This window comes from Dermacentor variabilis, chromosome 3 (assembly GCF_050947875.1).
Source record: "Dermacentor variabilis isolate Ectoservices chromosome 3, ASM5094787v1, whole genome shotgun sequence".
In the NCBI taxonomy this organism is placed as follows: domain Eukaryota; kingdom Metazoa; phylum Arthropoda; class Arachnida; order Ixodida; family Ixodidae; genus Dermacentor; species Dermacentor variabilis.
Genome location: NC_134570.1, coordinates 229784128 through 229799227, shown reverse-complemented (window position 1 = coordinate 229799227; position 15100 = coordinate 229784128). Strand labels below are relative to the sequence as shown.

Sequence of the window (15100 nt, the reverse complement as noted above, 5' to 3'; positions counted from 1 at the left end):
AAAAATCTCGGCCCTCTCTGAAGTGGGGGTAGCCATCTCCTTCCACTGGCTGCCTTCCCACGTAGGGATCGCTGGAAACGAGGAGGCGGATGTCCTTGCTAAGGCCGCCCACCACCCGACCGTTCGACTCACCAGAGCAGTCACAGCATCGGACTTTTCCAGACAGAGACTCAAACAGCTGCTCACATCCAGCCATCCGGATAGCAGGGTAGCTACCAACCGCGCCCCAAAACTCCTCCCTGAGAACGGCCTCTCGCGACGGGACCGTTCCACACTCCTTCGTCTGCGCACGGGCTCCGTGTGGACGGCAGCTAGGCTCCATGCCAAGGGACGCATCGCCTCGCCGGCCTGCGGAAGGTGCGGTGACGCCGAGACCCTCGAGCACCTACTCTGCACCTGTCCTGCATTAGCCCAGGAGCGCGCTCCAGTCACTGCCACCTACCGACGGTATGGACTCCCGGCTACCTCAGAGACACACCTGCTCTTCCCGCCCCGCTACCACCTCCCAGCACTGGCAAGCCTGCTTGAATATGTGTACACAAACGGGCTCCTAGATCGCCAATAGACTTCGGCCTCGCACGGCCTCTGCCCGACCGATAGCCATCGCCCCTGGATGATCCTGACGTCTGCTGCCTGAAACCTACTCTCCCTTTCCCCCTCTATCCTCTCATCTTTATTTCCCCACCCCCATTCTGTATTACGCTGCGCCGTGCTCCCATATGGGCTGCAGAACTGAGCGTATTTTCCCTCTTCCAAATCACGAAGAAGAAGAATTGTGGCCATGTCGTCCCTGCAAACTTCTTAATCTCATCCACCCACCTAACTTTTTGCCGCCCCCTGCTACGCTTCCCTTCCTTTCGAATCTACTCCGTAACCCTTAATGACCATCGGTTATCTTCCATCCTCATTACATGTCCTGCCCATGCCCCCCATTTCTTTTTCTTTATTTCACCTAAGATGTCATTAACTCGCGTTTGTTCCCTCACTCAATCTGCTCTTTTCTTATCTCTTAACGTTACACCCATCATTCTTCTTTCCATACCTCGTTGCTTCGTCCTCAATTTAAATAGAACCCTTTTCGTAAGCCTCCAGGTTTCTGCCCTGTAGGTGAGTACTGGTAAGACACAGCTATTATACACTTTTTTCTTGAGGGATAATGGCAACCTGCCGTTCATGATCTGAGAATGCATGCCAAACGCACCCCAGCCCATTCTTATTCTTCTGATTATTTCCGTCTCATGATCCGGATCCGCCGTCACTACCTGCCCTAAGTAGATGTATTCCCTTACCGCTTCCAGTTCCTCGCTACTTATTGTAAATTGCTGTTCTCTTCCGAGACTGTTAAACATTACTTTAGTTTTCTGCAGATTAATTTTCAGACCCACTCTTCTGCTTTGCCTCTCCAGGTCAGTGAGCATGCATTGCAATTGGTCCCCTGAGTTACTAAGCAAGGCAATATCATCAGCGAATCGCAAGTTACTAAGGTATTCTCCATTAACTTTTATCCCCAATTATTCCCAATCCAGGTCTCTGAATACCTCCTGTAAACACGCTGTGAATAGTATTGGAGAGATCGTATCTCCCTGCCTGACGCCTTTCTTTATTGGGATTTTTTTGCTTTCTTTATCGAGGACTACAGTGGCTTTGGAGCCGCTATAGATATCTTTCAGTATATTTACATACGGCTCGTCTACACCCTGATTCCGCAATGCCTCCATGAATGTCGAGGTTTCGACTAAATCAAACGCTTTCTCGTAATCAATGAAAGCTATATATAAAAGTTGGTTATATTCCGCACATTTTTCTATCACCTGATTGATAGTGTGAATATGGTCTATTGTTGAGTAACCTTTACGGAATCCTGCCTGGTCCTTTGCTTGACAGAAGTCTAAGGTGTTCCTGATTCTATTTGCGATTACCTTAGTAAATAGTTTGTAGGCAACTGACAGTAAGCTGATCAGTTTATAATTTTTCAAGTCTTTGGCGTCCCCTTTCTTATGGATTAGGATTATGTTAGCGTTCTTCCAAGATTCCGGTACGCTCGAGGTCATGACACATTGCGTATACAGAGCGGCCAGTTTCTCTAGAACAATCTGCCCACCATCCTTCAACAAATCTGCTGTTACCTGATCCTCCCCAGCGGCCTTCCCCCTCTGCATAGCTCCCAAGGCTTTCTTTACTTCTTGCGGAGTTACCTGTGGGATTTCGAATTCCTCAAGACTATTCTCTCTTCCATTATCGTCGTGGGTGCCACTGGTACTGTATAAATCTCTATAGAACTCCTCAGCCACTTGAACTATCTCATCCATATTAGTAATGATATTGCCGGCTTTGTCTCTTAACGCATACATCTGATTCTTGCCAATTCCTAGTTTCTTCTTCACTGCTTTTAGGCTTCCTCCGTTCCTGACAGCATGTTTAATTCTATCCATATTATACTTCCTTATGTCAGCTGTCTTACGCTTGTTGATTAACTTCGAAAGTTCTGCCAGTTCTATTCTAGCTGTAGGGTTAGAGGCTATCATACATTGGCGTTTATTGATCAGATCTTTCATCTCCTGCGATAGCTTACTGGTATCCTGTCTAACGGAGTTACTGCCAACTTCTCTTGCACACTCCTTCATGATGCCCACAAGATTGTCGTTCATTGCTTCAACATTAAGGTCCTCTTCCTGAGTTAAAGCCGAATACCTGTTCTGTAGCTTGATCTGGAATTCCTCTATTTTCCCTCTTACCGCTAACTCATTGATCGGCTTCTTATGTACCAGTTTCTTCCGTTCCCTCCTCAGGTCTAGGCTAGGGAACGGAAGAAACTGGTACATAAGAAGCCGATGCTTCTTATGTACCGACGTTGCTGGTAATCAGTAACATAAATGAATAAATGTGTTTCAAAGTTTCAAATGTAAATGTCTCAGACGAGTGGCGCATCTGGTGAGTATCGTATGATGCACAGATTCTAAAATGGTTAACATACGCCCATTATTCCATCATGAACTGACCCACTCAAAAAAAAAAAAAAAAACCTTTATATACATCCTTATCAAAAACGCAACATCACTCTTATTTGTCGATTCATTTTGGTGTCTAAAGGGGCAGAAAGGAGTGCAGCAAGCATGTAGTACGACACAGCAAAAACTTCAAATCAACTTTATAGGCTAACCTAAGCTAATCTACTTCAGTAACGATGCGTTCAAACAGCGTGCCGGAGACCCCGATGTAAGTGGTGCCTCCAGCAGAGGCCACTTTATACTGCTTCGCTAATAACTCAGCAAGCAGAAGTAGGCTACTGTTCTTTTATTGATGCACATGCCTTTATTTTTGTAAGCCACGCTGTGTGCCCGAAGGCCCCGCATGTACCGATATTCCGACAGTGCAGCTCAGCAGAGCAGCGGGACTGGCAAGGCGAGAAGGCGTGCATCGGGTCAGGCACTACCGCAAAACACTTTCACTCTTGACTCGCACTTTTTCATTCCGAGGCAAGGCAAAAGTGTGTCAGCTAAACAGTCAGATAAGCCATTCTTTCTGAGAAGGTCCTCAAGTGGCAAATGTCACGCGCAGGACTGTTCGAACACTGGCTCAAGGCTCCCAAGTTAGTAGGCTAGCAGGCGACAAGGCACAGAAAGCACATTCGTTTGGAAAGCCTCAGACGACACCTGAGAAAAGGAAAAACGTGGGCAAGGATGTTCTTTTTTTTCCTATTGCAGAGGCGACGTATCAGATTTTGTGAGCGCATGCTCTGCCCAGACAAGTGTCGATTGGCAACGGAGGCACATCTCTTCCTTCTTTTGCCCTTCTTTCTGCGCACGCCTCTTTCACGCATCTTTCTGCAGCTGTTCTAGCTACACGCACGGAGAAATGTAACCTCCATAGTCGTGGGATTGCCACAGGGGTGGCTTTGCTCTTTCTGGGCAGAAACATTTATGCCTGCTTGGCTTTGGAATAGTTCCGGTGTCCACCTCAAGTACTGTAAAAACCGGACTATAGGTCGGAACGAAATATAGGTCGATCCCCCAACTAACGAATTCTAAAAAAGAAAAAATATATATACATTTTTCAATGGCAAAAGTACCGAAAGACACCCTTACCTTGAAACAAATGCGACTCATGCCCAATAGTGACAGTAATTATTTAAATGCTGCTCGCATGTGCACCCGGCCAATTTTTAACAGTATTGTGTGCCCATCGACCCGCGTGCTTGTCAGCACCTTATTAACGGTGCTGAGCGGCGAAAGAAACGAGATACGCGCATGTGTACACGTGCGCTTACTTTCGCTATTTCGCACTCTGTGCCGTGATGATAAGATGCTGACTAACACACGGGTCGATGGTCGCGCGATACTGTTAAAAATTGGCCAGGTGTACAGTACACAGAAGGGCACGAAGTGCGCAAGCGCTGCTCCGAATCAGAGCAACGCCTTTGATCAGAGTCGTCCGAACTAGAGTCGAATGATGAGTGCTTCTCGCCGCCCAGTCCAGAGGCGTGCGTGATCTCTACTGCTTTCAAACATATGCGTTCGGCAGTCACAGGCAGCGATCTTACACGCAGCTCTCGGACGAACTCCGCAACCTTGTCTTCCAGTTTTGCGGTCCGCTCACGGAATGACGTTTTCTGTTGGTTTGCTGCTTCTGCCTCCGCCAGTACCGAATGCTCTTTTCGGATACCCCAAATTCGTGCTGTGCCGCGAGGTTGTCGTGGGCTTCCGCGCACTCAATTGCCTTTTCTTGAAGGCGACGGTGAATTGCCGTCGGCTTCCGCTCATTTTGAAGCAAAATGTGAAAAAGCAGCCTTTAACCAATATAACTTTGTGACAATGTAAACGCAAATTGGCGGTGCCACAATGTCGCCATGCCGCGCTACTGCTGATGGCGATGGTGGCTCTTTACTTCATCTGCCTATTGTTGCAAGACTTCCGTAGTTTTTCCGCCAATGTCTGGTATATAAGATGAGGGTCGACTTTTCGCAATGGTCTTTTTGAAAAAAAGTTCGACTTATATTCCGGTTTTTACGGTAAGACAGTTGCAGGGTTTACAGCCAGGAATGTGAAAAACAAACATCAAAAAACATTCTGTTTGGAGGCGACATGGAGCTTCCTTTTTGTCTGTAGTTTTCTCAGTCAGTGTCTGTTTTGCACGTCACTGTTATTACACGGTACTTCGGTGGTGCGTGGCGGCAGAATCTATGGCAAATAGCAACAGCCTGGGCCGAGAACCAACAGCAACATTTTCGTGAATAGCTCATATGGTGACAACTTATGAACTGATGGGTTAATGGGCAGAATGGTTAATTTTAAGGCTTTCACTACAACTTTTCAGAATAACGAACCATTTGCCACGATCCCCTGAAGTTTGTTATATCAAGATTTCACTGTATTTCATTGTTACAACCAATAAAAAGGCAAGAAAACACCACAGTAAGCGATTTATTTTACCATAGAAACCACAGAGAAGTTTATGATGCAGGTACTGCTCATTGTTACATCCAATATATTGTTAAAACTGGTATTATAAATGGGTTCAACTGTACGATTGTTACTAAAGTGAGAACTTTGCCCGGTACCATAAACAATCTTAGACTGCATTACTCAGGAAATTTAAGGGTTTTTAAGGGAAAAAAAGAATTCGAGGACATTCAGGGGCCTTGGAAACCTACTTATCAATTTCAAGGGTTTTCAAGGACATATGTGCACCCAGATCGACAATGGAACATGAAGAATGTGGTGCCATGTGTGGGGTGTAGCAGCGGTGGTACCATATATACTCGTGTATAAGCCACACTTTTTTTTTCATCAAATTTTCTAAGGTGCAGGTTATACATCAATCAGGTATATAGCTACACACTAATGCACTGTAGTGCCACTGCAAGTACTCTGTCAGATAATCAAAAACTGGTGACAGATATGAACATTTTATTTTACTATTTATCGCCACTTCCAAGCTAATGACTCTCGGACGAGCTCAGCTCATTGGCACTCTCACCACTGTTGGACGAGCTCGCCTCATCAGCGCGCTCCCAAAGCTGCTCGTCCTCTCGTGCCGCCCTTGGCATTTGTTATCCTCGTGATTCTAAAGCTCTTTGCGATGGTGTTCACTGACACAGACGCCACGCGTTCAGAATCCAACCACACACTTGCTGAAGATACGCTCGCTTCAGTCGCCCTGTCGGAGTTGTTTCGTGGTTGACCGCAGCCATCCACTCGGTCCTTACACCCACACTGATGGTTATCTGTGGGCCAGATTGTTTCACCACTCGGAATCCATCAACTCGGTGTAGCACTGCCGAAATTCTGTCTTGAATGGCCAGTTTATGCAAACATCGAGCGGTTGCAGCAGACTTGTAAAGCCATCAGGAATCACGGCCAAGTCCATTTGGCAGTCGGCCAGCAGAGCCTTCACTCGGTCTGTTAGCACCTGTTAGGTCGATGCACAATGATGATGATAATGGTATGCGGCAAGTGGGAAAACTGGCACCATCTTGTAGCACTTTGTGGAACTAGGCATGTTATTGGCACTTTTTTTTTCTTAATTTTCGCTTCCAAAACTGGGGGGGTGCAGGCTATACACGGGGGCGGCTTATACAAGAGTATATACAGTAAATGCAATAATGAAGAGCCGTGAATAATTCCCACACATGCATGTACAAATAACCAGTGGCGACACTGGTGATGTGGGTTCTGCTGATTTACTTCAGGTGGTGCCAGCACCCCTTTTGCTATCTGGTGTCGCACATTTGCAACACTCGGCATGCTCGGAGGGTCATCCAAACCAACTGCTGTGTGGCCAAACACGTTTGAATTATTAAGAGTTTGATGCCATTAAATAATGCGTACTGGTGGCTACAATAGTAGACGACAGCAAAGGAGAGCTTTAATGCATCTGCCACACAAACTATTATCACTATTTCATATTCAGGAATGTGAACGCATACCAAGCACTGCACTGCATTACTACACTGTGATGCCTAGCTTGTGCCCCTCAATGCCAAATTGAGGAAAACAAATAAAAATCAGAACAAGATCCTACAAAGGTTTGCATACCCTAGATGCTCATGAATCCCCACCATGATGACATGCAATAAATATTTGCTCTCCGTACATAGCCACAGATATACATGGCCATTGCACATGGTCGGCGACAGCCGAATAGGCATGAAGCATGACTGACACGACTGACACAGCTAATCTCTTCTACCTAAAGCACATATTGTATGCCTTCTTTCATCTCTTGTGCAGAGAGCCCTATTACAGAGCACGCCCCTTTAGCACATGTGAAACCCATTTGTCTCAAAGAAGCAGGAATGCCAGCGGTGGCAACACGTTGTGCACCACCCAAAGTGCACACATTCACACCTACTCATAAACCCTTGGAATTAGGCATTATAATGACCTGACGCATGCAGGCGTGGTCACTCGCAGCCACGTCCAGCACCTCTCGGAGGAATCCACTGGGCAGCCGCTGCTCCAGCAGGGGACCTAGCAGAGGGCTGCCTTTCCACGAGCCACTGCAGCATTTCAGGGAAACACAGGGCAAAAAAGCAATAAGAAGAATTTTACAATTCTTTAGCAAAGTTTATACTTGAGGGCATGCAGAAGCTGGCTTATGTAACACTCAACATAGTAACAATTATTTAAGTATGATGCTAGCATACAAATCAAGAAATACTTGCCACAGGTGCCAAAATCCCTGCCAGGATAGGCACAGCTCCTTTAACAGAACCACCATTGTTCTCCTACTTCTTAACAAATGTCCACTTCTCAAAATGTACACATTACCTGTCAGGTCCTCAATCACAGAATTAACAGGAATGCATGCAATTGGTAAGCAAAAAGCTTTAGAACTACTACAGTCAACGACTGAATTTTCGAACGCCCAAATTTTCGGACATGCCTGATATTTCGAACGTCTTCGCAGCACCGCCCTGAGCCCCATAGAATCAATGTATAAGGACATTTGAAGTTTCGGACGCTCGAACCCCCCGCCGTCCAATTTTTCGGACTTTTTGACGCGACGGAAGGTCCTTTGGCTCCTCGCGCAGCGCCCTTGCGAAGGAAATCAACTTGCAGCCGAAGCATATCACCGCTCTGAACCACAACTAGCCGAATCTAGCCGTCGCACACCGATTTGGTCTGGCCCCGCTGGCTATGTTCATCAACGCACTTCGAGTTTCCGGAGCAGCGCCATTTTGTTTGTTTGTGCAGGCCATGTTTTGACTAGCGTGGTGTGTGGTTGTAGTGTTGTGTCAAGTGTGCTTTGCGACGCTAGGCCTAGGTGCTTCGACGCTTGTCAGCGAACTCCACTGTACGCAACTTGAGGATTTCGCTTGTCTTCGATGGCCCCCACTCCATCTTCGTCGTCCTCGCCGATGGCATCGAAGCGCGGAAAGCAGTACAGTCGGTTAACGATGGAGAAGAAAGCCGCCATTATTAAGCAAGTCATGAATGGCCGATCGCAGGCTGACGTGAGCAAGGAGTTCAGCATTTCTCAGCAAACAGCTTCCGATTTCCTCAAGAACAAGGGCAAGATCTTGGAAGCAGCCGAAAAACCACCCAAACAACAATCAACAAGTTCTTCAAGCCACTGCAGCAATAACACCGGCTGCCCGACGATGCACATGTACATAATAAACCGGCAGTCAGCTGCATACAGAGTTTTTGAACGCTTCTTATTATAGCCACTTCACTGATGCTTTGGCAGGGTTTTGGAAGCCTGGTACTTCGGCCTTTACCTCTAGATCCGAGAAAAAAAAGAAAAAGGGTGCGTTTTTTTTGCATGCATTCAGTTTTTCGGACTGCCTGAATTTTCGGACGTTTTTACGTTCCCTAGAGGGTCTGAAAAATTAATCTTTGACTGTATTTGATTTTTGAGCCAAAGTACTAGTTACCACAAGAACAATGAAAGTAATCGCAAATAATTCTGGACACATTACAGTAGAACCTCGTACATATGACTGTTTTGTACAATTTCCTGGTGCCAACATTTGTGACCAAGAATGCAAAGAATTATCCAGCGCAGCTACGTTTCTCCTTTAGGGGTTAATCCGCTGCCGGAAAACAATCTTTCAGCACCAATGTTCAGTACATCGCCAAACCACAATCGTATGGTACATTTTCTGGCTGCTAGATCCCATGCAAACAACAGGTGCGAGGAACACGCAATAGAGAGCAGTGACCGTTTACAGCAGCAGCTTCCCTACAGTAACTGCCCGTCCATGTCATGCGAGAACGCTGCCATGCCCATATTCTGGTACCAACAAATCTCCTTGTGCGTTTTGCACGTCATCATTCATAGCTATCACCACTAACCCATTGCAGTATCTTTACCCATCTGTTTCACAGCGAGTGTGCATAGAAAGCGTATAACACACTATTAATAGACGATAACCAATACATATTGCCGTTTCCTGCTCAGGCAGCGGAGTGAGTGAGTGAGTGAGTGAGTGAGTGGAGTGAGTGAGTGAGTGAGTGAGTGAGTGAGTGAGTGAGTGAGTGAGTGAGTGAGTGAGTGAGTGAGTGAGTGAGTGAGTGAGTGAGTGAGTGAGTGAGTGAGTGAGTGAGTGAGTGAGTGAGTGAGTGAGTGAGAGAGTGAGTGAGTGAGTGAGTGAGTGAGTGAGTGAGTGAGTGAGTGAGTGAGTGAGTGAGTGAGTGAGTGAGTGAGTGAGCGAGCGAGTGAGTGCCACCAGCTACCTTTCGTTTTGGCGTCCCATTGCCGTCCTAAAATGACATGTGTACCAGGTTACTCAAGCTACATGAGCTCAATGTGTATCAGCTTCTGAAGTTGCAACAATTCTCTACGAGTGGGCATGTCACAATTTCTCACCAAAATGCTCCACCCAAAGAAGCTGCTGATTGAGGCCAAATGTAGGGATTCTGAATGCTAGCTTGCCAAACACACAAAAATGATTTGCCTCTCGGACCCCAAAAAATACCAAATACTAAATCAGTGCGTGTCAGCACCTGAAACTGCAATGACTCACGCAACGCTTCGCATTACGTAATGTCAACTACAGTTGAGTCCGTCAAATTTTTTGGTGAGTTCTGATGATGTTTTCCTGGTTGGTACATATTTTCTTGCAATATTGTCCAAAACGTATGAATTAAGTTCTACTGTATAGCATTCGCGTTTGTATTATTACCCATGGAAAAAGCTTCCGCTTTAGGAAGAAGCGCAGCGCAGCTTCGTCATTGGGTATGGAAATGATGCAAAGTATCTTCAAAAACCCATCTACATGCTGGAACACACACTGTACCATTTGTGTACCAGATTCGCATGGTTGTTTTAAAGGTCGTATTGGAATGATGGCCACATGATTTTTCTGGCATTGCAATCTAGAGTGCTTCATTGAATTCTTTGCCATCAATGCAGCTACTGCTCCTCACAGAGGCATGCAAAGTTCTCAATCACTTTACAGAAGCACAAAGTCAAGTTCAGCCGCCATAAGCTCATGCATGTAGAATGCATAAAAGATTGATTAAATTTTTATAAAACCAATTTGACCGGTCCAAACGTTGGTGCATGAGCGAGTCCAGTAATGCATTTGAAATGAAAAGTTTTGATCGCTTCGAGTTCCTAATGAGGTGCAAAGAAAACAACATAAACACAGGAGGGGGAACCAGCACCAAGTACTGGTGTCTCTAGCCTGCTGTGGGGTTTTCCAGCTCTGTGCAAGTCCTTGTACAAAGTTTAATGTGTATGCACTCGCAGTGGCTGTAAATTTTTGCCCTTATAACAGTATTCAAGCGCAAGGAAAATTCCATTATTAGCAGTGATAATTGCTATAACTTGGTTGCATGAAAAACGCATAAGGATGACATCAAAGCATTTTAATTGGAATGAAGTGCTCTCGAACCCACTTACAGGGTCTGTCCTGAAAGTAATGTGATTAAGGCCATTAAAAATCATTTATTAAATTTATTGTTACAAGTGTTTAAAATTTTTCAAAATACTCTCCTTTTGTGTCGATACATCGGCTCCAGCGAGACTTCCAGCTCTCGAATGCGTTGCGGTAGGCTTCCTGTGGAATGGTCTTTAATGCTGCAGTGCAAGCTGCTTTGATCCTGTCCACTGTCCTAAAACGCTTGCCTTTCAGGGGTGTTTTGAGGCACGGAAAGAAAAAAAAGTCGGGGGGAACCAAGCCCGGGCTGTACAGGGGCTAGGGAATCGTTGGCACCTCTGCTTTAACCAGGTAGTCAGTGACAATGATGGCACTGTGGGCCGGCGCATTATCGTATTGCAACTTCCACTTGTCTGCGATGTCTGGCCGGATATGTTGAACCCTGCGTTTCAGTTTTTTGAGGACTTCCACATAAAATTGGTATTTCACAGTGGTTCCAGGTTCTCCAAACTCTTGATGAACCAGTCCGTGGATGTCAAAAAAAAATAAAGACAATGAGCATGATCTTGATCTTTGATTTCTTCATCCTGGCTTTCTTCTGGCGAGGGGACGAGTGCATGTGCCACTCCGATGAATGCCTCTTAGTCTCCAAGCCATATTCAAATACCCCAGTCTCGTCACCTGTAATGACATTGTCTAAAAATTTTCGATCACATTTGCACAAGTCGAGGTTTTCTTGGCATGTTTCAACACGGCATGACTTTTGGTCGTCAGTGAGCACTTTTGGAACCATTTTTGTGCATACCTTCCGCACGCTGATATCATTTGTAACGATTTCATGAACTTGAGTTTTCGGAATGCTTAACATGTCGACCATTAAACAAACACTTAATCGTCGGTCTGAGTTCAACAGTGCCCTCACTCGCATTACATTTGTCAGCCGTGGTGGTCATGGATGGCCATCCGGCGTGGTCCTCATCGTTGACCCCTTCCCGGCCTCCCAAAAAGGCCTTGTGCCACCGAAACACTTGCCGATCTGACAGGGCATGTTCTTTGTAAGCAGTCTTGAGCATAGTAACAGTTTCCGCAGCGGTCTTGCCAAGTTTCACGCAAAACTTGATTGCAAATTTTTGTTCTAACGAGTGCTGCATTTTCACTTGCAGAAGAATAAAAAACAACTCTCACAGACAGGCCCGTCCTACACTCTCCGATGCTCGGAGCACACTGAGCAACAGAGCGCTGCTTAGCTGGGTTCCCCTACTACCAGTTTCAACCGCTTAGACTGCACTTCGATGTGCACTCGCGTCACAATAAATTCAGTGACATTACTTTCAGGACAGACCCTGTATAGCACTATTATTTTTAACACTACTCAGATGTAACAATGAGCAGCCCTGGCACCGCTTACTACAATGTTCCCATGCCCCATTCTTGGTTATAACAATTACATCTGGCTAATGGGTTTGAGGATGTGTTAGGAGGCTAGTTGGTAAGACATTTTTTTATGAACTTATACTGTGGTAGGGACGAGACACAGAAGTAGATGAAGACAGGGCGAATGCAGACAAACAAATGGTTTATTGAAATCACACAATGCTGCCTGTTCGAAGTATGCACATGCCAAAGCCGAATCATAACCGCGGGACCATGGAAAACTCCCTCGGCAAGCCCCTATCTACACCAAAAAATCAAGCTTTCTTAAAAAGATACACTGATAGTTCCCTACCGCACCTATCTGGGCCATGTCTTGCTATCAAGGAAGCTTCCAAGCTTTCACGTGCCCTTTGGTCCTTTGCTCGCCCTAACACCTTCGTTTCGTCAAACATCAACTTGCACTTCTTCGCACACCTACAATTAACTTGCAGGTGCTTTTTGCTGCCATCGTTTAATGAGTTCGAGTGCTCCATTAAACGAATGTTAATACATCTTCCGGTTTGCCCCAGATAGACCATTGCACAGGTCAGTGGAAACTCGTACACCACCTCTGTTCTACATTATACATACATGCGTCTGTGTTTTATGCCACAACCATCACTCTTTGGTTTATCTATGTTAGAAAGAGCGCATAAACGTTACAACTTTCAGGGTGCTGAAAAAGTCACATCAACACTGAATTTTCCGGTCACCGTCTTCATCCCATGCGAAACCTTATGGACATATGGCATTACCTCAAACTTTCGCCTCTCCCTCTTTTCTCATAACTCAACCCCACTGGTGGTGGTATGGTGGCATATGGCCTTCAACAGCGATTCAGCTATGGCACAAGCCTGGAGTAGGGCTTGTGGAAAACCTGCATTACGGAGACATTTCACCTGGGAGGAAAAGCTAGCTTGGACCTTATGGTGAAATCACTTGGCAAGAGATGACCTCAATCATGACACCGCAATGCCTCTCTTGACTAGCTTAGAGTGACATGAATCTAACGGCAGAACTGCCTTATTTGAACGAGGTGAGTACCTCCAACATAGGTGATCCTTATCATCAAAGAACAACCTTATACAGTGAAAGCTCATTAATTTCAACTTCAATAATTCGAACTGTACTATTTGGTCCGGCCAAGCTCCACAGAAGTCTACGTATAAAAAAGCCAGTTAATTCGGACGCGAGAAGATTCTGCCATGGATAATTCGAACTACGCGCCACCATGCCGGTGCCTTGGCGCCTGGCGCAAGGCCAGACAAGCGCACCTACTGCCTACACACAAGGCTGCGTCACCTCTGGAACGGAGAGAACGGCGAGAGAATGCAAAATCGGGAAAAATCTAACCGGCACGGGTTCAGCCAGAAGGCAGCAGCGGCTGCCTCCTCTCCGTTCTGCATTGACCTCCCAGATCCTGTCCCTCCCAGTGGACTACGCAGCCAACAGAAAGGCATGGATGACAGGGGAACTGTTCGGAAAGTGGCTAGCGAAGATGGGCAAAAAGTTTGAGCGTTGTGGACAGAAAGTCCTCCTGCTCGTTGACAACTGTTGGGCTCATAAGGCCAACATTGAGACAAAGGCCAATGAGTTAGCCTTCCTTCCACCTAACACTACAGTGGCGCTGCAGCCCATGGACCAAGGTATCATTAAAAATTTTTAATCATTTTACCGGCGCCATCTGGTGGAGCAAATTATTTTGTGTAATAATTATCAGGTGACGCTCCTAAGTGCGCTACACATGCTTGTACGTGCTTGGGAGCAAGTAACTGCAGCTACGATAGCAAATTGCCATCGGCACTGTGGCTTCGGCACGCAAGCTCTACAAGGAGGAAACCAGCCACTTGCGCTTGAAGATGGCATCAACGCTCCCATGGCGGATGTTTTGGATGACATCTCCTTTGCTATGTCGACGTGGACGAGAGTGCAGTGGTGTGTGGTGCGCTGACAGATGAGGACATAATTTCTCAGGTGAGAACCGCTGAACCTGTCGCTACTATAGAGTGACGAGGAGGAGGAAGACGAAGCGCCAGTGAGGCCTTCCACTGCGGAAGTCATGGCTGGATTGTATGCTGCCCGTCTCTTCTTCAGTTTTGAAGGAGGCGAAGAGGAGGCCTTCTGCCACATTTGCTCGTTAGAGCAAAAAGTACTAGCTGTCGCCTTCATGGAAAAAAGGCAGACTATGATCACGGACCTTTTTAAGCATTAAATTTCATACGTGCCCTACTGCTTCCAAATCGCAGTGTACTGTTGTTCTCCTTCACTGTTGTTATTTCGAATAGAAGCGGCTTCCTCTTGCGGTTCGAATTAATGAGCTTTTACTGTATTGTCACGTGGTGGTGACAATACAGTAAGTACATCAGACTTGCTGATGACATGGCCTAGGAACAGAAGCTCATCGTAAGCCACGGAGCAAGAAACATTTAGGAGTGGAAACTCCGCTGTTTGCGGCGACCACGAAAGGTCACATGCTCGCGAAGCCGTTATCATGCTGGTGGCCTGGAAACAAATTACCGCCGTTGAGAGCGCGCCAAAGCCGCCTGCCCGGGCGCTGCGTATTCTTTTTTCGCTGCGGTTTCTACGACGCGCCGCATGGCGCCACCACTGTATACGGTCCCGTCGACGCATACAACAACTGTGACCTTATCTGGTCGCCCGCGCTCGCTCGCGCTGACGGGCATTTCACCTCCTAAATGTCTTACTCCGTGACATAAGCGAAGCGGCACTTTTCTGGCTTCAGAGTGAGCGCTGATGACTTGATGGCCTCGAGTACTGTTGCAAGCCGCCTAAGGTGATCTTCAAAATTTCCGGCGAAGACAACGACGTCATCCAAGTAAACGAGACAGGTCTGCCACT

The 15100-nt window shown here is 46.5% G+C and overlaps 1 protein-coding gene across 5 annotated transcripts in view; it reads right to left on the bottom strand.

Annotated features, from left to right (window-relative positions):
- The window catches only part of Ube4B (Ubiquitination factor E4B), a 547587-nt gene that overhangs the window by 371002 nt on the left and 161485 nt on the right, over nucleotides 1–15100 (bottom strand). For all 5 annotated transcript variants that reach the window (XM_075686926.1, XM_075686927.1, XM_075686925.1 and 2 more), the window contains one exon: nucleotides 7384–7498. In XM_075686926.1, the coding sequence (XP_075543041.1) occupies nucleotides 7384–7498 (115 nt within the window). The remainder of the gene's footprint in view (nucleotides 1–7383; nucleotides 7499–15100) is intronic.